Below are 23,104 nucleotides of genomic sequence, written 5' to 3'. Positions count from 1 at the left end.
CCAGAGGAAACATGCCAAGAAAAAAAGAAAGCATTTTTGAGTTGTTATGTTTTCCAATGCTGGTCAGTCAGTCATAATTTTGGTTTTTGTGTATGTGCTTTTTTTTTTAAACACCAACATAACATTACCTGGAGAAGCTTCTCTTATCTCCTAAAACAGTGCACACTCCAAACTACAAAATCAAGCTGAAAAATCAAACAAATCTTTGCCCTTCAAGTTCTGTTTTCCATCTCTCTCTCTTAAAACTTGACTTGTCCTAATCAAACAGTATCCTTTCTTTTTTAATCCTCTACCATATCCTTTTTTCAGTTACAAAATTATATTTTCCAAGTTAATGCAGTGTTTAACTATACCCAAAGAAGTCCTCTAACTTGCAGCAAATGAAGTGCACCAGAAAACTCTATCCAACCACCTGGCAAGTCAGACCAGGATCACAGGCAGACTGAGATGCTGGCTCCCTGCCACTGCGCACCAGCACAGCCCTCGTGACCTTCCAGCAGCTGATGTTCTCATCCATTCCTTCTGCTCTGTTCATCTCAGCGTGCTGTCCTCCCCACCAGATTTTGTACAGAGAAATAGAGAGGACACAGGAACACAAGTTTAGCTCGCTGACATAATGCCCATATTTAATCTTTTAAAACAAGAACAAAATCAAGAATAAAATCAAGAATAAAAATTTAAGTCATACAGTACATTAATCTTTCAGCAATGACCCAATCTACAGTACTCAAATGCCTGGCATGAAGTCTATTATCTCAGCATTTAACAAGTGTATAACCAGTGACACAGTAAAAGAAGAGCTCACAATACACAGCTAACACAATGAGTTTAGATTTTCTTCTAAGAGTCCAGCTAGTGTTTGTAATACATGGGTCACTTCTGAACCATACTTTAATCAGCTTTTTGTTCAGTCAATCTGTTTGGGGCTTTTTTTTTTCTGTTATGTGAGTTTTTCCATTATGTACAGGAAGATTATTTCAAATGAAATTGCACAAGTTAGAATATCTACCTATAGGCATACATGGTCAAACTAACTAAAAAATTTAATAAGCAGTAATTACTCAGTCCTGGTTATACATTCCTAAAGGCTTAATAATACAGTTTTAAGAAGAAAAAAAAAATAAAACAAAACACAACAAAACACAGTTGTAGGGTGGCAATCTCTGTATGAAGCCTCCTTCCCTCCCAAAACAACCAAGGGTTAACTGTACTTTCTATGTGTGAAATGTGATCTACAAAGAAGTAATTTCAGCTCCTAAAAACTATAAAACATGTGACTGTGTCCTTCCTAAAAGTCTGAATGGTTCGATGCGTAATTCAGTGAAGCTCTCAAACAAATAATACTGGTAGGATGCAGACTGTTAACAGAAATTAGGACAATATGCCCCGATAGTACGTTTGGGTAGCAAAACCGTATGTATTAAGGAGCCATTATCCAGTGGTTAAAGCAGCTTGAAGCAGGACAGCTCTCCCTCCAGCAGTTGCAAAGGAAGAGAAAGGGTGGGATCTTCTGCTCCTTAGTCAAGGATACAGTCGAATTCTGCCCCCTTCTTACTCAAGCACCTGCCCTCTTCCTGCTCTTAGCCCCTTACTCCTTTCTGAGGGGGAACCTCCAGCCCAGTGACAACCTGAGCACGGCAGGATGCAAGCCACCCTCTAGCCATCCCAACTCCTGATGCTCAGGGACAGGCAGAGGTCTGCTCCTGCTCCAGCTCCACTGCAGGCATGAGGGCTCCCATCAACCCACTGCGGTGCAAACAGGAGCTTCTGCAGTCTGGTGGCTTTCTGGGTCCTGGCCTCGACTACCACATACATCTCGATGCAGTAACACACGGAGAGGTCCCTCCCTCCAGAGTAGTGTTACCAAGCACTACAGACCCAGAGAGCTACCTCTAAGGCAAGTTAACTAAACACAAGGGTGATGGAGCATCTTCTTCCCACATTAGCAAAACAGAAATATAACTAATTAACACAACTGCTTTGACTTCTTTTAATCTCTTTTTTCTGGAGCCAGGTCTTGCTACAAATGGAAAAGAAAAACCCATAGAGAGCCACTTTCCTAGATGGAAAAGCAGCAGAATCTTAAGCCTTGAGGATCTGCTTTGTAATTTGCTACTGGCATAAACAACAAAGAAAAAAGTCCCATTTGTTTGGTTGGTTTTTAGTGTTTTTAAGAAAAAAAATCCAGACCATCCAGTGCACCTTCTCTGCACGTCACACACACTCACATGCACACGCACTAATAGAGAGCTCCAGAAGAACAAGCATGAGAACCACAAAGCCCAAATGGTGAAAAGACATCGGGAAATCTCACTTTTTTTTTTTTCAATTCTCATTTAGCAATGAAGCAGCAAAATGATGTATTGCAAGAAATAATCTGTCACAGAACACACATACACCCAAACGCAACCATGGATACATTTTCCCCACTTTTTTTTTTTCTGATACATGTTGTTATTCATCTGATAATTTCTTTCTGGCTGTGCTGAAGTTTTTGAAGAGCATCTGGTGCTTCTTTAACCTTTCTCAAAATGCAAGAACCTCAGTGGCAATGGACAATCAATCTCATTAGTGCTGCAACCAACCATCTCCACTTGAGATTCTCTACAAGCCCCTTTTGAAAGTTGAATCTTACTCTGACTTTTCAGTGCCACTCCTGGTTGTTTGTTTTTTTTTTTCTAAATTAACAAACACAGCATATTAATGCAAATTCGATGTTTTCTAAAAAATGCTCAGATAATTAGTTCAGCAATATGCAAAGTGCATCTATTTGGTTCTTTCCATAGATCACCTTCTGTTTTAAGTTTAAATTCCTTCACAGTTTAAAATATTGTGAAGAAATTATATGTATACTTTATGTATAGAACTATTTATATACATACACATATATACACACAACTCTGTACTTTATATAGCCATAAACACTCACTACTTAACTATTTATATTATATACACATGGCATGAACACACGCTCAGTGAAGAGATGGTGCAGGCTGAAATCATTCCATCGCATTTAAATGGAATTACAGCAGTGAAACCATGAGTGAGTTATCAAGAGACACAGACATATATATCTATTAGATAAGTGAAAGACCAATTAAATCAGCTCTTCCATTTTCCTATTAGCACAGGATTGCTCCCACCCCATTCCATGCTCCGTATGCACATAGACAGTTATTTTGTGTTCAGTTTACATTGAGAGGGCAGCGGAGGTTCTCTTTTTTCTAAGTGAAAGAACAGTCCATATTTACTCAGTCTCATTGCAACCTCTTCTGCAGAAGTGTGGCACAGCTGGGTCTGGATGCCTTGGAGGACTCCGAATGCTGTGCCGTCGTTAGCTGAAAGCACCTGCCAAAGCTTTATTGCATGGTTATGGGACAGCTATCAACTGTTCACAGTCTGTGAACTCTCTCCAACAAGTGGTACAACTGTATAAATACATATTTTAGCACAAAACAGTTTAACACGAGGCAAGTCCAAGTACAAATTGAGACCTAAAGGCCTACGGGTGAACTTTAAAGGCCAGCAGTTCTTCAGAGTGCATGTTGTTTAAGGAACGCAAGTCGGGTAATTTCAAAAGAAGTTTTGTGAAAATAGAGGCTTCGTTCGGGTGGTTTTTCATAATTAAGGTCCTTAATGCACGGATTAGTGTTTCCTGAAGTGCCTCCACAGAATTGACATTTTCTATTCCGGAGCGATCTAAACAAAAGGGCAGGGTGAGGAGAAGAGAAGGAGAGAGAGAAATTAAAAAACCAGGAGGGTGGGGGTAAAAAACAAACCAACAAAAAGACTGAATAGATGTAGTTTGCAACATAAAGTCACTGCAAGAATCACTCACCAAATTAACAAGCACAAGAAAAATTAGATACTCAAGCCAGAAGTTTCAAATCCATATACTGAAAGTCTTTCAAACATTATTTAGCATTATCTTTGCAAGTTAAGGAAGCTCGTGCCAAACTGGCAGCATTCAACCACCACTTCTGGTGGTCAGATCACAATCCCCTATCCATATATCCAGAAAAGGACAGACTGAAGCACACACTTAAATATGTTGCTGAATCACAACTTTCAACACAAGGAGAGAGACGAGGCACAGGAAAGTAAACATTTCAAACATTTCTAAAAGCTGGACATAGAGTCCTAAACCTAAACTGGAGGTTAGAGGAGGAAATCCCACTCAGGACAAGCCACACTCATATCTGCACAATGGGATCCTCAGGGGTAAAGGGAAGATACAAGGGGGCACTATTTCCAAGCATGTTCTGAAGCACTCACAAAATGAAACATGAGGCACCCAAGAACTCCCCAGCTGAGGAAAAGAAGAATGTCAACATCAAGATAAACATTATGTTTTCACATACTGAACTCACCCTATGCCTGAAGCATCTCTTTCAAGAGAGCTGTATTTAAGACCACACCTGATATCCTTAAGCGGAACCTAAGTAAGCAGCTTAAAAGGATGAATTTTTAAGTAAAACATCTCACCTAATAACCATGAACGGTAGCTGGTTTTTTTCCAAGCTGTAGCCTCTTTTCTTAAATGCTATGTAAATTCAGTAGGGCACGTACATACCCATGTGACGGACAGGAACAGAAATGTGCTTTGATGTGTACATGTACTTAAGCACTTTGCAGAACTGGGACATGGAATGACAACAGCTTTCTGGAGTAACACTGAGTCAGATCGTACAGTCAGAGTGGGAATCCCTTCCTTATGCTGTCAGTGTCAATCCAATCAGACCGCTCAGGTGAACAGAGTCTAGGAAGTCCTCCTGGACTATTCAGTTCCCTACTGCTATGGGAAAAATTATTACATAATCCACTTAAGGATGCATCTTGAAGTGGTTAATGTGTTTTGTTCCCTTAGGAAAACTGTTCCAGAATCTTCTACTGTTAACAATTAGGAGCTCTGATTACTACCAAACTATTCCGCTCTGTGAAGATTAAGATTGTCTGCTGGGTTTGATAGCTGCCGTTCAAGATAACGTGAGTGAAGAGACGTCTCTCTGCCTTTATTGATGAAATAATTATTTCTGCTTGCCCTGTGCTCTGAAAAAGGTTTGCTCTATTCCAAGCAGGCATGACTACATTTGCACAGAATACATCTGATGAAGTTTCTCAAGAGCTCCTCTCCTTCAATTAGTCCAAGTCTTTCTTCTCCTTCTCAGTCTACTTCCAGTTGCTCCCAGTGGCCATCAGAAGAATTTGTTAGTACTACCCCAGTAAGAGAGAATAATAGAGGGTGTGTATTTTATATTCTTCTACCACAGTACATCACTCTTAGTTAAGGAATTACCTAGTCTCTAGACCTGCATGAACCACACTCTTTCAGCTTTGCTTCTACCTTGCTTTTTCCTTCTTCAGTGACCATGATCCATCTTGCCATCTCCCCTCCCTCTTCACTTCATCCAGCTCACTGAAGCCAGAGGTGAAGCATTCCTTCCCTTTTGGAATGGTATCAAGGTAATTCCCTAGCACCATCCAAGCAGGACTCTGCCTTTTCTTTCTTTTCCATAGGACGTGAAAACAAGAGGATGTACAGAGTTACACGCAGTCCTTGCTACTATCCCTGCTTCTGTACATTCTAAATATCCCTCGTAAGAGTGGTTATTCATCCAGTGTTATGTGGAGATGTTTCTGACAAGCATTCTCCCCGCTAGCACTACCTAAAGACTTACTTCCTTTTTTTTTCCAATGGTGGTTTGGTTTTTTTTTTCATTTTAAGCAACTGAAAGTCTTTCAAGACTTTTAACTCATTCACCATGATACTTTATCTTCTGGATCACCTAATCAGCATTCAACAGTCACACTCCTGCTTCTGGAACTGATATAAATCTTGACTGCTCTCTTCCTTTCAATATCCTCTCAAATAACTTTTATTCTGAGATGAAGTCTTAATGGCCTTTTTCTTCCACCTTGAGTTCTTCTCACATTTATGGCATATTTTGCCTTTGCCTGTATCTCCGTGTCACTCTCAGATCTTGTTCTTCAATTCTTCCTCCACCTCCCCTTATGGAAAATGACTCTTTGCATCACACCCCTCCTTGAGAAGTGGGGTGCAGGGGATCTGTCTTTCAAGATCTGTTTAATCAACAGATGCCCACAATCCTTCAGTTCTACAGATGCCTTTTCCTCCTAGCAAGCCCTCACGCTGTGAGCATCTTCCCCAGGAGCTCTGTTCTTCTTCGGTACCTGCTCGAGCACGAAGTTTGCTCACTTACTCACTTGCACAAAGTAATGACTGCAGCATTTCAATCCAGTCACAAGCTACTGCGTAAAGCTGACCTGAAAATTTCTGAACTCACATAATCATCAAGGTTACTGTTGTGTCTGGAATACGGCCCCAACATCAACTAATGAAGCTGTACTTTATAAAACCCCCGAAGTATTTTGTGAAGATGTCCAGGATGTGATTAGACTGCAGATCACGAGGTAGGTAAGATAGGTAGCAATAATGTCCTAAAAAATATGATCTGAAAGATCCTCAGCATCTATGCAAGAAGCCTGAATACCAAAAACGTCTTTTTGTCCTGTTGCACAGCTCTGACATTACATGCTGTATATGCTGCATACCATCCCCTAAGCTAATCCCTACTGGGAGTCAGCAATCAGAGCACTGCTTAAAAGGCTAGGGGGCCTGACTCTGTGCTACAAGAACATTTAACAGAACAGATACAGCCATTTACATTAAGAACAGTTGGCACAGAGTTTGTGATATTCCAGGACTCAGTAGCTGGGCAAGCAAGAAGAGCGGCTGGTAAGCTTAGTTATATTGCACAAGAAGGGAGAAGTCCTGTCAGTCCTAATTTTAAAGGTTGCCTCCAGTTCTTGTCAAAAAGGATAAAATTTGTAGAGTTTGGAATAATAATTAATACGTCAGGTTTCTCTCTGCTACCTGAACATTTTCACTAACAAATTACAGTCCCATGGCTCCTTCACACTGCCATTTGTTCTGACTCTTTAAGCTCTGTGCCACCCTTCACTCATTATCATGGCTTACAGACTGAAGAGGCGACAGCTGCCCCCTCCTGTGCTGTACCCTTTCAGTTTGGCCACGCACAAAGCTGTTAGACTGAACTGTCCTACCTTGTTTACAGAGGCTTCACGTGCCTACAGCACCATGCCCAGGGTGCCCCTCCCTGATAAAAGAGACATGGGTCTGAATCACTTAAGTGAAAGAGGTGCACCTGTTCAAGGACTTGAGCGCTCCCCAACTGCTGGCTTGCTGTGTAAAGTAGGCCCTTACGAGCATTCCTGCTACCAACCTCTAGAAAGCTTCTTAAACCGCAAGCCTGGATTCTGCATCTTGTATTCCAGGCATTATATGCAGAGCTAATGTGCCTAATTTGAGGCTTGAGATAATACTACAGAAGTAGGTGCTTAATCCTTCTTTGAATCTGGGCCAGCATGTTCTGTACATCCAGGGACTGAAACAAGATAGGAGGCTGGTGAAGATGTTAGTGGATTGGTAAGAGGTCATGATGCAGATGACAGGGCTGTCTTACTGACATGGGCAGAGATCAAACTGTTGGATTTAGACTTAAGTAAAATAAGCAATAAACTTAAATGACAATACCTGGAAGTAAAAATACCACCTTATCTAAAGCCTTCTGCTGTGCAAGTCAGGAGTAATTTCAGTGATGCTGTCCTGTGAAACTTCTAGAGGAGTCAGACAAATACCACCTAAATGGCGACGGGGCAGTTAAGAGATGTGTTTTTGCACTCTATAGAAAGCAGCAGGAAAACATAAGCCCATTGCCACATTTTTTCAAAAGGCAATACTAGAAAGACTAGGTATGTAAAAAAGCAGATTACAGGCTGCTAGTAGCTTAAAACCTACTCAATTACACTTCAACACAAAATAAGAGCCTATAAATTTTACGGAAAACTTTTAATACAGAGCCACATTCAAATCTTGACAAAGGTGCAAGTTAACTTTCTCTCCTTACCAGCAGATACCAGGACAACCGCTGTAAACAAACTCATTTCCTCATCGCTAAGTTGCAGGGCATTTAATTTCTCACTAAATTCAAACATCGAGTTGAGCAGATCACCAGCTCCCATTGAATGCAAGTCATCCACACTGTACTTCTTTCCACTCAGGAAGGTGACGGTACGTTCCTTTGCATCAAACAAAGATGCAAATCGTACCATTAAAACCTGGTGAAAGAAAAAAAACAAAACAAAACAATAAAAACAGATAAATGCAAGTGCATGTCTAGAGAAGCCAAAGAAAAATATTAAATCTTTTAACATCATTCAAACCGTCTCATTAACTGCTCTACAAGCATTTTATACAGAAACTGTGAGCATGCTGTTGAGCTGTAAAACACAGTGCAAGCTCTGGCCCAGTAATCTAGGAGAAACAAACAAGTGGCAAAATTAGCAAGTGGATGCAGGGGAGGGAATACAGCACATGAAAAGGAGGAAAATTAAAATTTAAACCTCAGACAGCCTGAGCCACACAGACCATGTCATTCATAAATATGCCAGTAGGACAACTTGCTTAAGCTACTCAACAGCCAAAGGCATACAGAGCGCTAAAAGAAACATTTTTTTGGCCACACTTATGAGGAGCAAAATGAAGGTACCGAACCAGATTCTCGCTTGGCATAAACTAGAGCAGCTTACAGAAATAATGCTGATTTACACCACCTCATGATTAGGCCCCCTAGGCATTCTTTGGGAAAGTACCATGCCGCATCACTGTACCCACAGGAATGTTAATGAGCTCTGGTAGAAAGGAGCCACATGTGTGGCTTTCAGCTTTTGAAAGGCAAGGGAAGCACAGCTTGAGATGGCACCTGGTCTGTAGCAGCTGGGAATACCCCTTTGCTACAAGCACCAGGGCTGGAGCAGCTGATGTGAGCTAAACTTACCCCTTTGGGCTGAAATTTCTCCTGTGGTTTTGTCAGTCGTACTATGAAAAGTTTCCCTCTGGAATGGCTTGTAAAGTTTCATTCGCTCATGTTCAACAACCTTATTTACATTTTCAACGTTTAAGTTACACAGAACAGCCTTCTTAATTGGAGAAAATGAACCAACTGGCATTGGTTAAAACTTCAGACTCACTGTAATCTCCTGGTGTGACAGCTGTCTCTTCTCACTTAACCTACATAACTGCATTAATTTAAATGTTTACTACAGGTGAGAGGAGCACTAGGGTTTCAAAGACTGGTGTCTTTGACAAGCTTAAAAACAGGAGTGTTCAACACAAATGAAAACGTCTGAGAATTCGAATACCGTTCATGCACATCCCACGGACCTGCGCCTAAATTTTAACAGCCAAACGACATGCAGCAACTTTGATGGACACATGAGCACTATGCACTATTCACCTTCATCAGCTAAGCTGTATGTCCTGTGCTGACTTTAACTACAGAGTGCAGAAACCTAGGTGCAGAAGCCCTCAGTATACAACAACAAAAAAAAAAAAGACAAAGGGCAGACAGACAAAGCTGAACTTGTGCATTAGCACAGACCCACCAGGGTATTCAACAGCCTTTTAGTTCCAAATGGTACTCTTCCTACAGAACTGGGCTTTAGAAACAAACTTTAAATAATGAACAACCACTATTTACGCTAGTATTCAAAACTGAAGCTGATTCAAAACTGAAGCCCATAAAGTTGTGCTGACTTATACTAAGGCAAAGAGATTTCAATGCCACCATTCTAACCTAAGAAGAACAGTTTAGACTATGGCATAGCACAGGACTGATTCATCCCATTTTACTTCAAGCCAGACTCCTATTTGTGCATGCTGAGGATATACCTGATCAATCCTAGCACCCAACCACAGCAACACAAGCACAGAAAAACCTCCACACTTGAAGGTTGCTTGCTCACTTCCCTACGACCTGTAGTTAAATGACCAGGTTTGTGAGTTTGCCAAGAAACCGAGTCACTACTCAAATGGATCCATTTTAGTAGTGGATCCATTTAGTTTGCTAGCTCTACCATCAACTTCATTAGCAGGGAAGGTGGAGGAGGGCCCACTGAAAACCAGTCAAGTTCCTTATTTCACACTCACTGCTTTTTCTGAGCTGGCTGTCATAGAAGCCATGCAAATGCCACCACAACACACTGAGCTCCCCAGTACTCCCAGTTCTAAGAACCTTTTTAGCTTACACGTGTGTGAATATATATAGCTACACAGCTTCTGCACCAACATTGTCTCCATGTGTCTTCTTACCCTCAAACAAACAAGCACCCCTTGAATTCGAGCTGCTAAGAAGCACAGTGCCAAGCCAGCCACACCAGGCTTGGAGGCAGCACTTTTACACAGGTTCTCTTATTAGCATGCAGACATTGGAACATCCCAGTTCAGTTACCCTCAAGACAGAAATGACCTTGTATGCACCAGGCTTTCAAGATGCTTTTTGCCTCTATTGCAATGGATTCATTAATCCTGTTGTGTTTTTTTTTTCCACTGCTCTGCAGCATCACTTTGTTTTCTGTTGCTGAGATATAGGCCTTTAACTACAAGTACCAGCTCAGTAACAGAAATCATCAATGTTTCTTATTTATAAGTGAATAGTGAAAAGTATGCAGCCATATATTATAAATTCCCCTGGATACAGAAACCTTCTTATCAGCAGTGCTTGTAACTGGCAAAAAAGCATACGAATGAGGCCTGAGAAAAGCTTGAGGTGAAAAGAGGCCAAGACAAAACCTTTTACTTGCAAAACAGGAAGATTTGGCTTCACTTTATAGGAACAGTTCAAGCCCAATTTTCCACCCTCCTTGAGGGCACTGGACAGCAGAGGAAGGAACCAATGTTTTTGTGTAATGTGAATAGTAGTGTAAGAGACTGTAGCTGAAGAAGTGAAAATACAGCCCCTTTGCCACAGGAGTTGTACATGAATATTGAAAGGTCAAGAATAAGTACAACAGAAAAAAAATACAGGACAGGAATATGAAAGCAACAAAAAAACTGCACACTCCAGGCACCAAGTCTTCCAGTATAACTTGTACCTTCCAACCCAACAATTATCCATCTTAGAACTGGGCTGTGTAAATGCAGACAGATGACCCAACACATTACACAAGAAATGTCTTCAGTTTGGGTAAAACCAAAATCCAGCACATCTCTTTGAAAGAATAAATCAAGTAAACAAGATCAAAGACACCACCAACTCTACCCTCTCCAAGAAAGCACAGTAACATCAAATACTTGGGACTTCAACTCCTCTGGCCCTCTATATTCAAATTTCACATTTGAATTCAAATTTCACATTTGAATATTTACAAAATGTGTATGATCTCCCACAGACACAAGGGTCTGGAAGAACAACTAAAGCCTTAAGTAAAGGTCGTCTTGTGAAGGTCACTAATTATAAAACAGCACCAAGCTCCGTGGTATCACTTCCAAATTAACACCACTAATTCACATATACGTCATGACCACAAGTGGATGAAATGAACCACGAGGACCTAGAGGGATTAGTCTAGAGTAAGTCAGGCTGCAGCTGGCACACAGCATCTACAGAGCTGCAGCAGAACAGCTCGTTCCTACTGTTACTGCATCAGACACGGAAGCTTCAGACACCCCCAGCTGCCACCAAAGGCTAGTGGTGACTGGTCAGGATAGATACTCTGGCTTTGGCAGGAAGCAGAGTGGCACATGGAAAGACACAGAGAGCAGTAAACACATTTCTCGACAAAACTCTTAAGTCAATAGACAGCTTTCTAAACTATCCACCCTTTCAGATGCAGTACACTTCTCCAGAGTAAGCAAAGGTAGCTGTCAGTGTAACCACTGCTATACAGAACCAAGAAACCCCTAATTACCCATTTATTAATGTCCAGGGAGGAAGAAGCAGTAGAAGGGTTGAGAAGTTCTGAGCCAGCCGGAAGAGGGACAGCTCACCCAGAACTGACGAAACAGATCCCTTGGACACCACCTTCCAGGAAAGCTCAGAGCTACCACCCATGAACACGCTGGTTTCGCCTGATGTTACCCAGTTCTATTTGGTTTTGTTCTTACAGGGTCAAACTGATGCACAGCTTGTCGGGTTCACAATATACACACAGTGGTCTCACCTCAAAGGTCCCAGCCTTCAGAAGATTGACCTGGTCATGCTGTGAGAGATCTCGGAATCCTGGGATGCGCTTGGCAAACTCCACCACCTCCTTCACTGCAGGGGTAAAACTCAGGGAAAACTCTTCCCAGACTTCATGGCCAGATTTGTTTGGGTCCACATGGGGAGTCTTACTCATTGGGCAGACCTGATGTTTTCAAAACACAAAAAACAACTTTTAAAGATATCACTCCGAATCCTGACTGAGAAGAAACAGTTTTATTCTTCTACAAAACTTAGCGATAATGACACAGAGAGAAAAAAAGATCAGTATTCCTCAGTCAGCTCCCAAAGCAACTGGATTTCTCCCCTTTCCTTTAAAACAACCAACCAACCAACCAACCAACCAAAAAATTCATGGTGGGTTGTAGCAATTCATTTATAAATTTGCTGACTTTGGAAACTACAAAAGTGTTCACTGCAAAAGATCTGAGTGGACCAATGTTATGTGATTATTCCCTGATCTCAACTGATGTCTGACAGCTAGATTTCTCTTGATTGTATTATCCCTGTAATTTCACAGTTAATCATGATTTCAAAATCCATTGACTGTAATCTCACAGTCACGACTACATTCATTTTCCTATCTGTCTTGTTTTGCAGGCAACTGAAGTGCTTCGGTCAAGGTGACAAAGGTGTCAACACGAGAGCAAGGAAGAGAGCCTTGGTTTCCGGAGTCACAGGTTTACATCCTCCTTACAAGGATAACCTTCCACGTTTTCTTTTACTTTTATCCCCAAGGAACCGATATTCCAACTTTTCTCAGTCACAGGATGACAAAATGCCCTTTGTTTTATACAAATATACAGCGATTATTTAGTAGCAAAGTCTGAATCCATTACAATGAGATCAGATGTATCAGTCAAGGCTGACTGCCAATAAATTCCCTTTGCAAGATCCAACCAGAAGCTCTGAGATATTTTCAGTTCTGCTTTCTAAAATTTACACCTTTTAATGAAGTTTAAACCTTTTAATATTCATTTCACGTGTCATCATCAAGGACGAGAATTCCTTTTAAGTATTCCTCACAAGTGTCCTAAATGGTGTACGTAATCCTACATAATGTCAGTAAAACAAAGAGAAAACAGTGAAATAGATTAACAATTCCTCAGAGCTGTGTTGTTTTTGCAGGGCATCTTGAATATGGTAATTGCATCGCAATTCTTTGTGTGGAAGGTTCTAAGACGACAAGAATATAATATTTTGGCAAAAGGAAAGGTCTAGGCATACAAACAGAAGGATGGCAGATGCTAACCACTGCTCTGTTTGTGATACTACAATACTTCACACAGATATTGTTAAAAATACAGTAGTCTCTGAAAATAAGGGATCTCTTGCTCCTCACTGGACACAAAAACCACCATAACTTGTGTCATCCTATGATGGTTTAGCTTAATCCACAGGCACTCAGTCCCAAGGGGAAACTACCACTTCTCCACCCTGTGGATTGTGTTTACACTGTCTTGACAGACCTCTGCCCAAGAGTCAGAGTATCTCAAGTTCAAAGAAAGTCATAAGGATTGAGTCCAACTCCCCGCTCCTTGCAGAACTACCAAAAACTAAACCATATGCTAAGAGTGTCACCAGCTGCTCCTTGAACTCTGACAGGCCTCCTATGGAAGCAGTTGTCAGATATACAGTCACCAGCTCTCTTTAGAAGAACGTCTTCAGGAACAACCTGTTCTGCTTTTTTGGTTACAGGGGTATTGAGTAAAAAATATCAAACCCCTGAACATCTGTCTCCATACTGGTTAAGAGCCTAATTACATGCCCTTATTGCTACTGACTCATTTTGGTTGGATCCTGATCTCACTGAGTTCTCAGGCAAAACCCTCATTCATGTGGGGCAGGGAGGGGGAGCTGCAGTGCTCTGTTGGATTCAGTTTTGTTTCCTCATCGTTGGCTGTGTAAAGCTTCCCTGCAGCTGCCATGCACAGGTCAAACTGACTGGTTGAGCCTCTGCAAGGCAGCACCACTCCCTGCCCGCCCATACTGATGGGTTTAACCTCTGCTTCTCAGGAGTGCCAAGAATGCCATTGTAGTGACACCACATACTTTCCCTGCAAGGAAGAAAGGTTGGGAATTATTATTTGCCATGGTGTAGTGCCCAGAGTCTGCAATTAAGGTCAGACCCTCCTAGGGGTGGCATAGTCTACATATGCAGTAGCCAAAGAAGGGGAAAATCCCCCCAAAAAACAACAAAAAAACCCTCCACGAAATTACAGCAAAATCAACAAATAAACACTCTCACTGTGGAAACTTCCAGGGGTCTTCAAGAACCTGTGAAGGATCTTTATAAACCAGGGGGAACAAAAACATCAGCAGCTCAAGTACTTCAGAAACGTCAGGGTCTCGCGCTTCACAACAGGAGTGCAGGATGAGAACGAGGATGTTATGTTCTCTCATCCCAGGCGGTTGCAGTGATAAAGAGAAGGACAATCTATTTTAAGGGGCTTACAGAACTGGTTGCCTGAATAGCAGAGAAACAGCAGGTGCAAGGCAAATGAGAGGGAACTGTTAAGGAAAGACCAAAAAAAAAAAAAAAAAACAAACAACCAAAAACCCCAACAACTATATGCAAAAAAACCAGGAAACATCCTTGTTAAGAATTCAGTGAGAAAATGCTCTAGCAAAGTCATCTAAGGTACCCAGAAGTGTGTCCAGAGCCTCGCTCGTGTAAGTACTACAGAAAAGGTCCTGAACTTCTCTCAAGTGGTTTAGCTGTACACCTTTCTCCTGCCTCTGTTCATATCTGAAGATGTTCTAGGGTGAAAAGGATGCACAGCCTGTAGGCCCCATTAAAACAAAACAAACAAACAAACAAAAAAACCCACACCAAAAAACCAGCATACCCAGCAAGAGAGATTTTAGAACACACCAGCAAAGCATGTACACTGGCTTGAAATCCTCGCCCTGGGGTTTCACCCCAGAAATTTGCTCTGAATACCCTTCATGAAAATACAGTATATCTGACTGTGTAGATTATTTTAAAGTCTTCAAAAGGATTGAGTGAAAAGGGGAATTTATAAAGTGTTATTTTCATTTCAAAGTCAATTCACTGAAAAAAAAAACCCTGTGAGTTTTCTTCAACCGATGCCCTTTGATGTTCACCTACTTTCAGTTAGCTAAAAAAATGAGCCAAGAAACCCCATCACTTGTATGATTTCAGATCCTCCAAACTACTTGAGCTATTACCTCCTTCGTCACAATTTGCGCTATCGATTTTATGTCAACATTTTAAGTTTCAGCAGTTTTGCCAACTGTGTGCAGCTCCACTGACTAGTAAGACACAGCTGGATCACACCCACCACTAAGCGTTTCACTAAGTCAAATCAAGCAATTGATATCAAAATACCAGATGCATTCTTCCTCCAGTGCTGCAAGGGTAAGTGGTATTCTTGTTTGGAGAAAAGCCATCTTCTGGGATCCTATCACACATTCGCTGAGTATAACCACTGGTGAAGTTCATGCAGTGGCCATTTGTGAAGCACATGGCGTGCCCGCTTGGATAATGCATTGTGCTTCTCCCTTTGTACTGTCCACCAAGGTGCTGCTCCCTTTCAGGGTACTGAGGGCCACCGAGGCCTCCAACACAGTGCTCACTGCTCAACATGTACTGCTCGGTGTTCTTCGACACTCTCTCCCCACTCTGGGGCTGGATCATCTCTGCGGGGTTTTGGGACTGTTCTTGGTTGTACATGAAAGTGTCTTTGTGGGCTCTAGTGACCATCCCAATCACTTCTTCCTTAGCCATGTCAGAAGCAGGAGGGGGAGAAGGGCTTTTGATGGTTTCCCGCTCTTGTTTGGGCTTGGAGGAAAGGTCTTCTTGAGGTGCTTGGTCTTGATGTTCTGTTAATGCTTCGTTGGGTAAGTGGCCACTGAACTGACTGTTCATCATGGTTTTCATGGCACTCTGCATTTCAATCAGCATCCTCTGTTTCTCACGTTTGGGAATACGGCCAAATCGAACAGCTACCAAGGTGGAGAAATAGAAAGTGGTGGGAAGGGAAAAAAAAGGAAAAAAAAAAAAAAAAGTCAATCCTGAAAGTGTTAGCACACACACACACAAAACACACACCCCAACCAAAAACCTGGCCTTTTAAGGGAAGATTTTAACTGCTCTCACCAATACTACAGTAGGGATATTACCAGTGAAGTCAAGGAGCTTCTAGTGCACAAGACTGGTGTGAGGTATGAAATGTATGCTGTTGTTTGCATACAAAGAGAAGGCAGCTCTGAAGCACAGTCTCTAAAGCCTTTTCCCCTTTTGCCTCAAACCTGGCTGTGGAGTACACATGCAATTGTGTTAACTGATGAAATGTTGGGCTTTAAGATTGGATCTATTAAATCAGCACAACTCTGTGAGCTGACAATTAGCTGAATGTAAATACAGTTTGTATCATATTTGAATAGAAGTCCTACAAGACAGGTCCTCAAGGACTAATTCTATAACTTGCCAAAACAAGAGAATCAATGCTGAGCAAAGCTTACCTTGGCAAATTTCCTTGATAACTTTGCCTTGACAAGGACATTTTCTGCTGGCAAGGGGATGGGCATCATTGTGGCTGCAACACTTCTGACCCTGTCCTAGGGAATCTACAACTGCCTCTACCACCCTGTCCAACCACAGCTGCACAAGGGCTTATAACCAGTTTCGACTGATGTAATTATGTTCATGCAGTAGTCCATCATTAATGTAACTAAGTCTCTTTCATTAAAGCAGGTGCAACCTTATGCGCAAATAAGTGCCTAGGGGATGAAATAACTCCTATGCACAACAAGAACTCAGAGCAATTATTTAAAATAAGTTTTAACACTCCACCCACTAAATTATTAACAGTCCAAGATTCCTAGTTCTTGTGAAATAAACAGAGAAAAATTAAAAAGTGAAACGAAGAAAGAGTTCTGGTTTGTGACAGTAAGTTGTAGCAGAGAAATGAACTCCACTTTCAGCATTACATATTAAAAAGTCACAAGGAGTGGACATCCAGCAAGGTGGTCAGAGACATAGCTCAACACTACCATTTCCTCCTTGCCTTTCCTCTCCCTCCCAAGAAAAGAAAAGAAAGAAAAAAAGAAAGAAAAAATCAGGAGCAGATATATACTCATCCTATGTACCCAAACCTAACTCTTTAGGCTCTGTAGCAATTACTCTAAGGCTACCAGCTTGGGCAGAATTCCCTTTCATTGAAAAAGTAACAGTAACAAAAAAAAAGAGGGAAAAAAAAAAAAAAAAAGAAAAATATGAGTCTTGTTCAGATTCAGGCAGGATACACAAAATTGAGGCATTTGTTACAACCATCCCCCTAACTGACCACTGCAGCATATCCCACTGCATCAGCCTCCACAGGCAGGGGAACAACTCTGCGGCTGTCTGTAGAATTACGTTACCAGTCCAGGAGAGTCATGGAGCAAGAAGACAAGCTAATCTAAATGTTCTCAGACAGTGAACCTGTTCTTGACAACAGGGCTGGCTGCATTATCTGCCATTAAGACTCTCAGCAATCAGTTTTGAGGTGTGCAGCAGATTCCCTCTCAGAGGATCCCTGCTCAGTACAGGAACGTACCATCTCTTGACATCCCAACAGACAGGCATTTTTTGAAACGACACTGCTGGCATCTGTTCCTATTCATTCTCATTATAGAGCAGTTGTTATTCTTCAAGCACTTCTTATACTGGATGTTCTGCTGAATGCTTCTTCTGAAAAAACCCTGTAAACAAACAAACAAAAAAGCCCCACAACTATCATTACAGCATGTCAAATTCTTCTGCCAAGATTCACTCCTCTGCAAGCACAGAAAACCTCACTGCCTCTCATCAACTGCTTCAGAGCCATCAGCCCCATGTGATTTTAAAGAACTTGATACTCCTCATGACTTACTTCTCCTTTGTGTGTGATCCATATATAATGCCAACTAGTTATGATTTCTAATTACAGAAGACGCTAAGTTGTTCCCTGCACAGTCAGCACCGAAGAGCAAAATATCTCCAAGATTGTACTAACAGTTTGCAAGATGCTCTCAAACGGCTCTGACATCAAGTGCAAAGATGGGAATCAAAAATCAGATCTTTTGACATCAATCTCTGCAGTTTGGCAACAAAACCATCCTGCTGCACCACATGACCTTCAAAGGTGATTCTTTCACATAACACTTAATCTGATAAACTCCTTCAAAGAACATAGCATTTGCAGTGTTTCAGATTCAGAAAATACACATTTAGTGATGCATGAACATGGAAGCATCCAGTTCTGGTAAAGAACTGCTTTTCTGGTAAAGAACTGCTTTTCCAAAGCTGTTTTGTTCTGTGCCCCAGCCCAGGTGACAACCCACACCCACTATCTCTTAATGCAATTAACATGCACATGTCTTGCGTGACATGGTCCTTACCACCTCTGCCTCCAGTTCTTGTTCTCTGCCATGCACTCCAGATCAGGCAGGATTGGACAAGGGGTGAGAACAGAGCTTGGAAAATACTGCGTATTGCTAAGTGGTTTGCCTTTTCCCTACAACTTCTGAAATTTCTCATATTTAACAGATAAATACACACACATTTTTTTGGCAGTATCACCCCTTTTCCCCAATGGGGAGAACTTGAGCATTTCATCAGCAGAGAGGTGAGCAGAAATATAGCTCACCTTGCAGCCCTCACAGGCATGAACACCATAATGAAATCCTGAAGCGACATCTCCACAGACTTTGCAAAGAAGAACCATGCCATTAAATTCTAGAATCAGAACAAAAAAGTCAAGGATATAGAAAACCGATGACAACTGCAGGAACATGTTTCCAGCTTTTAAAACCTGGACTTAAAATACATCAGGTCAGCTCAACATACGAAAAAGTAAGCAAAAGAATGGACATCAAGAATGTACAAAACTGAACAGTTCAGAAGGTACTATGGCAAAGGAGGGAGGAAAAGACAAATATAAAGCACTCAACAGAATAGGTAGAAAGCACAGATTCAACGGGCTTTCAATCACAGTAGCACTGAACTCAACTGTAGGAAAAGAAAGTCTGCTTACATTTAAGCACTTTTAAAAGGACCATTCAGTTAACTAGGCCACTAAAGTTCAGGCTCAATCTGTTTTTTCCATCAGGACAAGGAAGCCTAAAAAAGGCTACAGTTTTCCTAACAGAGAATAAACATCTTTTCTTAAAAACCAGAAATATTAAAGGATACTTTATTATATATTAAAAACAAGCCACACACTCTACCTGTTTGATAACAATTTAGGACTGCTAACTCAGCCATATCTACATATGTAAAGACCACTCTTTTGAGTGCATATCCAGAATGGCATACTTGCACACTTTAACTTGAAAATACCGTCTCAGCCCTGTATGTATGTTCAGGGTTTGGTTTCTTTTAAGTTTTGTCCCACCTTTTTTACTTCAGCTTGTCAATAAAGATTTTTTGCAAGTCCTAAGTTCTGGTCTAACACTGGTTTCACTAAAGCCAACAGGAATTTTAATTGTGACTTCAGTAACCACAAAGTTACCTTAATACAAGAGAAAACTGGAAATACTACCACTATTCTACCAGAAAAGTGACTTATTTGACATTTGGGTTTCATTTGTAAAGAAGAACTAAAACATTTTTTTAAGGTTTTCAAAAAGAACCAAACCACAATTTATTTTTTTTTTTTAACACAACTAGTACTAAGTGAGAAGTGTTATCTATCTATTCATCTGAACAGTTTACAAGAGGTTTCATCTCAGGAAATTCTGCCCTGATACTAAGAAACCTAGTTACCAGGGAATTTTTAAGAAGTAAAGCTTCCTAATGAACCTAGGGTAGGAACACCTTAAAAAAAAAAAAAAACAAAAAAAAAACAAAAACAACCAAACCTTTTAAGGTAGAACTGCTAGATATTTATACTAACTTCATAACAATCCAAAAGAATAAAACAATTCTGCCAATAAAAGAATGAGCCTTCAAAAGACTAAATTCCAACTTAGGGTTTGCTGAATCACTCATTACAGTACTCAGTTTGATTCCTACCCTTCCAAAACTGTTTATATACAGTTCTCTACCACTGATCTTCTCCAATTACCAAAAGAAGTGTGAGGCGAATAGGTGAAGTTAGATTGTTAAATGCCTTTGAAAAGGCTATCCTTTAGTTCCAGTTTATAAATATTTTGGTTTTTACATCCAGAAACTAAGACTTGGAATCAAAAAGATAACTGTTCCAACCGCAGCTATGTAAATATTATGTTTGGGCAATTTATTTATTTTGTTCCTCAAAATTGGAGGGGAAAGGAAAAGTGAAGGGGCAACAGAGAGCATATGAAAAAACAGAGAAACCAGATTTCCAAGACAGCTCCATAAATACTCTTGAAGGCAATTTCTGATTGCTATTACCTTTACTTCATTACTTCCTTTTAATTGTTTGATTTTACTAAGATCGGTTCTCACTAACAAGATTTCAAGTAAAGCGGGACTGTATTTATGGACTGCTTGAAGGTGGCAGCAATGGGACCTCCATCTTATTAGCATTTGTATGGCAACACCAGCTGTATTACCACACATATAATGCCAAAAGATAAAAATGGAGGCTTTGCTATGTGCCTTCACCACAAGCCACACAGAAGACCTGGTTGTAACATATGAGGTCGTAATACAAAAGGAGGAAACGGTGTTTTAAGGAACCAGCACCAAACATACTTGTGACTCCATTATGGCCTTTTGTCAAACCAGCAACACTGGACTGGTTTGTTTTAACAGTCTCCTCCAGCCGATCGTTCTTCGGTGCCCCATCAGAGCCTTCGCTGCTCCGGCCATTGCATCCGCTTTCCGAGGAGGAGCTGTTCGGAGAAGATGGTACAGGCGAAGAGGATGACTGGAAACCGCTGTCTGAGCTCTCACTGTGACATGAGGCTGGGCTAGATGCCGAGCTCGAAGAGCTGATGTAAGCTATCACACCCCCTAAGGCAAGAAAAAAAAAAAAGGCGGCACGTAGTGACATAACCAGCAGACATGCACCGCTGCCATGTGAGCCACGCCGTGACCCAGCACCACCAGATCAGCCATTACGTGCTCCTGGGAGCACTCCTCTCCCTCCCTCCCTCAAGCCTGTTTGCCTCCATCCGTTTTCAATGCCTGATCTCCCAGTCTGCCCCATCCCCTTCTCCCATCTTATCAGCCTTCTCTGATCCAAGCCAAGATGAAACAGCAGAACCAACAGATGGAGCGACAAGCCATGGTGCTGTAAGGATGGGGCAGCAGGGACAGAGCACGAGGTGGCCCAGGGAGGGTTTCCCTGGCCACCCTCTGAGCAGAGCTCATCTGGAGCCACAGCAAAGACAGGATCTTACAGCACTGTGGAGCCAGAATGCAAACAAGCTAGGTTAGCAACAGAAATAGGGCAGAGAGAAAGCCTTCACGCAGGCTATGTGCCAGAGGCACAGAAAGGAAGGGCTGGGAGGTGCTCACGATGCAGAAGGGAAGAGGGCAATGGAAAGAAATAGCACTGCAGCCTGGTTAGCCTACTGAATGCCATTTGTCCGACTGCAAGCCTTTGTAGCTTTTCTAACAGCGGCCGAACTCCAACTGCCAGGCTGTTATTGCAAACAGTCCCTGTCCTGCTGCGTCTTGCAATCTGACACACTTGAGAATCCCTCAGATGAAACAGCTTTTTGTCCTCAGGCAGACCTGGGAGCAGTTCTGGCTTTTCACAGGCTCCTTCTTGCTCGTAAGCAAGAGACATTGTTTGCGCTTCATTTGAGTTTGTCTCCGAGACTCAACATTTCAAAAGTCAATATAAAATCATTTGATATTTCACACAAAAATTTCAACAGCCATAGCCATGCAACTGTTTAAATAGTTACACTCAGTATCTTCTATGTTTTATACCTCTACTGCTCTGTAGAGTCTCTTTACAGACAACTCAGGACACTGCAGCAAGGAACTCCACATGCCAGTAAGAATTAAAAAGGGTCAGGCACTGCTTTCTTTTAGAGATAAAAAGCAGTGCTGTTTGTAGAGTCCTCAGCCAACTGAATTGGCATTACAGGTTGGGGCTGTAGCCCCTTACATCAGCCATCACCTCCTCACAAATAAAGGCAGCGGTGTTATACAACCCTGGACACATCACTGCTTGCAGGGAGCAATTCTGACTTACAAATTTTCAATACTTCTATCAGCTGTAATGATCCTCTTAGCATCTCTGCGGCAACTTTTCCTCTTTAACATTTAACTTTTTTTCTACCAAGGAAACCCTTGGTAAAAAGGTTCCCTAAAGGGCATGCAGCCCAGGAGCTCCTGGCAGAGCCACCTCAGAGTAAAAGTCAGACTAAGGGGCCGTGTGACACGTGCACTACACAGACTGCTGCTCACGTTTCTGGACACTGGTGCCCCTACACCCTGCCACAGCTGTTGTTCCTGCAGAGATTTTTCAAGAAATCCTCCACACAGCATAGCACGCATTCCGGATCAGGTTTTCGGAGAAAGGAGGCTTGGCAACGGAGTCACGGGTTCAGCAACAGCATGAGGAACGAGGCATCCTCAGACACCCGTGGTAGGCTAAGACACCACCTGTTTGACAAAGGTCTGTGCCATCCCCCGGCACTGCACGCGCCTCTGCCAGGTGCCAGGTCAAAGCTCGCAGTCCACCTGGTCCATGGGAGGCACCCGGTTTCTCAGCAGGCGCCATCCTTATCTGCAAGGGGCAGACCAGGACACGCAAGCACAGCCCCTGCAGGGAACTCCATGTTTCTCCACACCGCCACCGCGCCCCGTTATCTTTAAACCCTGCTCATGAAAGAGATTCTCTTTTTTCCTCAGGGGTAACACCAATGTCACATGGAAGCACAGAATGAGTGTGTCTACGGTTTCACCCCTCTTCTTCTGAAAGCTGGAGGAGGCCCAGATAGCTGGGCTGCTCCTGCACCCTGGAGAGCCTGGCAGTCTTGTCTGCGTCACAGTCTAGATTCCCCGTATTTTTATTTCAGAGGCTGCACTTCCCTATGAACTCTGGTTTTGTTTGGTCAGCAGTCAAAAGTTGAATCCCTCACACAGCGCA

At 42.0% G+C, this 23,104-nt stretch overlaps 1 protein-coding gene across 3 annotated transcripts in view; it reads right to left on the bottom strand.

Moving 5' to 3' along the window:
- Window positions 1-599: 599 nt before the first annotated feature.
- Window positions 600-23,104, bottom strand: part of NR1D2 (nuclear receptor subfamily 1 group D member 2) — a 23,583-nt gene continuing 1,078 nt past the window's right edge. Inside the window, exons 1-8 of one of the 3 annotated variants that reach the window (XM_027880970.1) lie at window positions 22,618-23,098; window positions 20,749-21,009; window positions 18,719-18,807; window positions 17,648-17,792; window positions 15,436-16,052; window positions 12,043-12,228; window positions 7,950-8,160; window positions 600-3,699 (exon numbers count right to left, since the gene is read on the bottom strand). In XM_027880970.1, the coding sequence (XP_027736771.1) occupies window positions 3,503-3,699; window positions 7,950-8,160; window positions 12,043-12,228; window positions 15,436-16,052; window positions 17,648-17,792; window positions 18,719-18,807; window positions 20,749-21,009; window positions 22,618-22,735 (1,824 nt within the window). In that variant the 5' untranslated portion in view covers window positions 22,736-23,098 and the 3' untranslated portion in view covers window positions 600-3,502. The other 2 variants (XM_027880971.1, XM_027880972.1) reach the window with 2 other exon arrangements.

The sequence above is a fragment of the Empidonax traillii genome, unplaced genomic scaffold (genome assembly GCF_003031625.1).
Source record: "Empidonax traillii isolate 1590-97213 ecotype Southwest subspecies unplaced genomic scaffold, ASM303162v1 scaffold81:size2596050, whole genome shotgun sequence".
Classification (NCBI taxonomy): Eukaryota; Metazoa; Chordata; class Aves; order Passeriformes; family Tyrannidae; genus Empidonax; species Empidonax traillii.
Note: the sequence above shows the minus strand (reverse complement) of the source record. Positions and strands in the feature narration are given on the sequence as shown.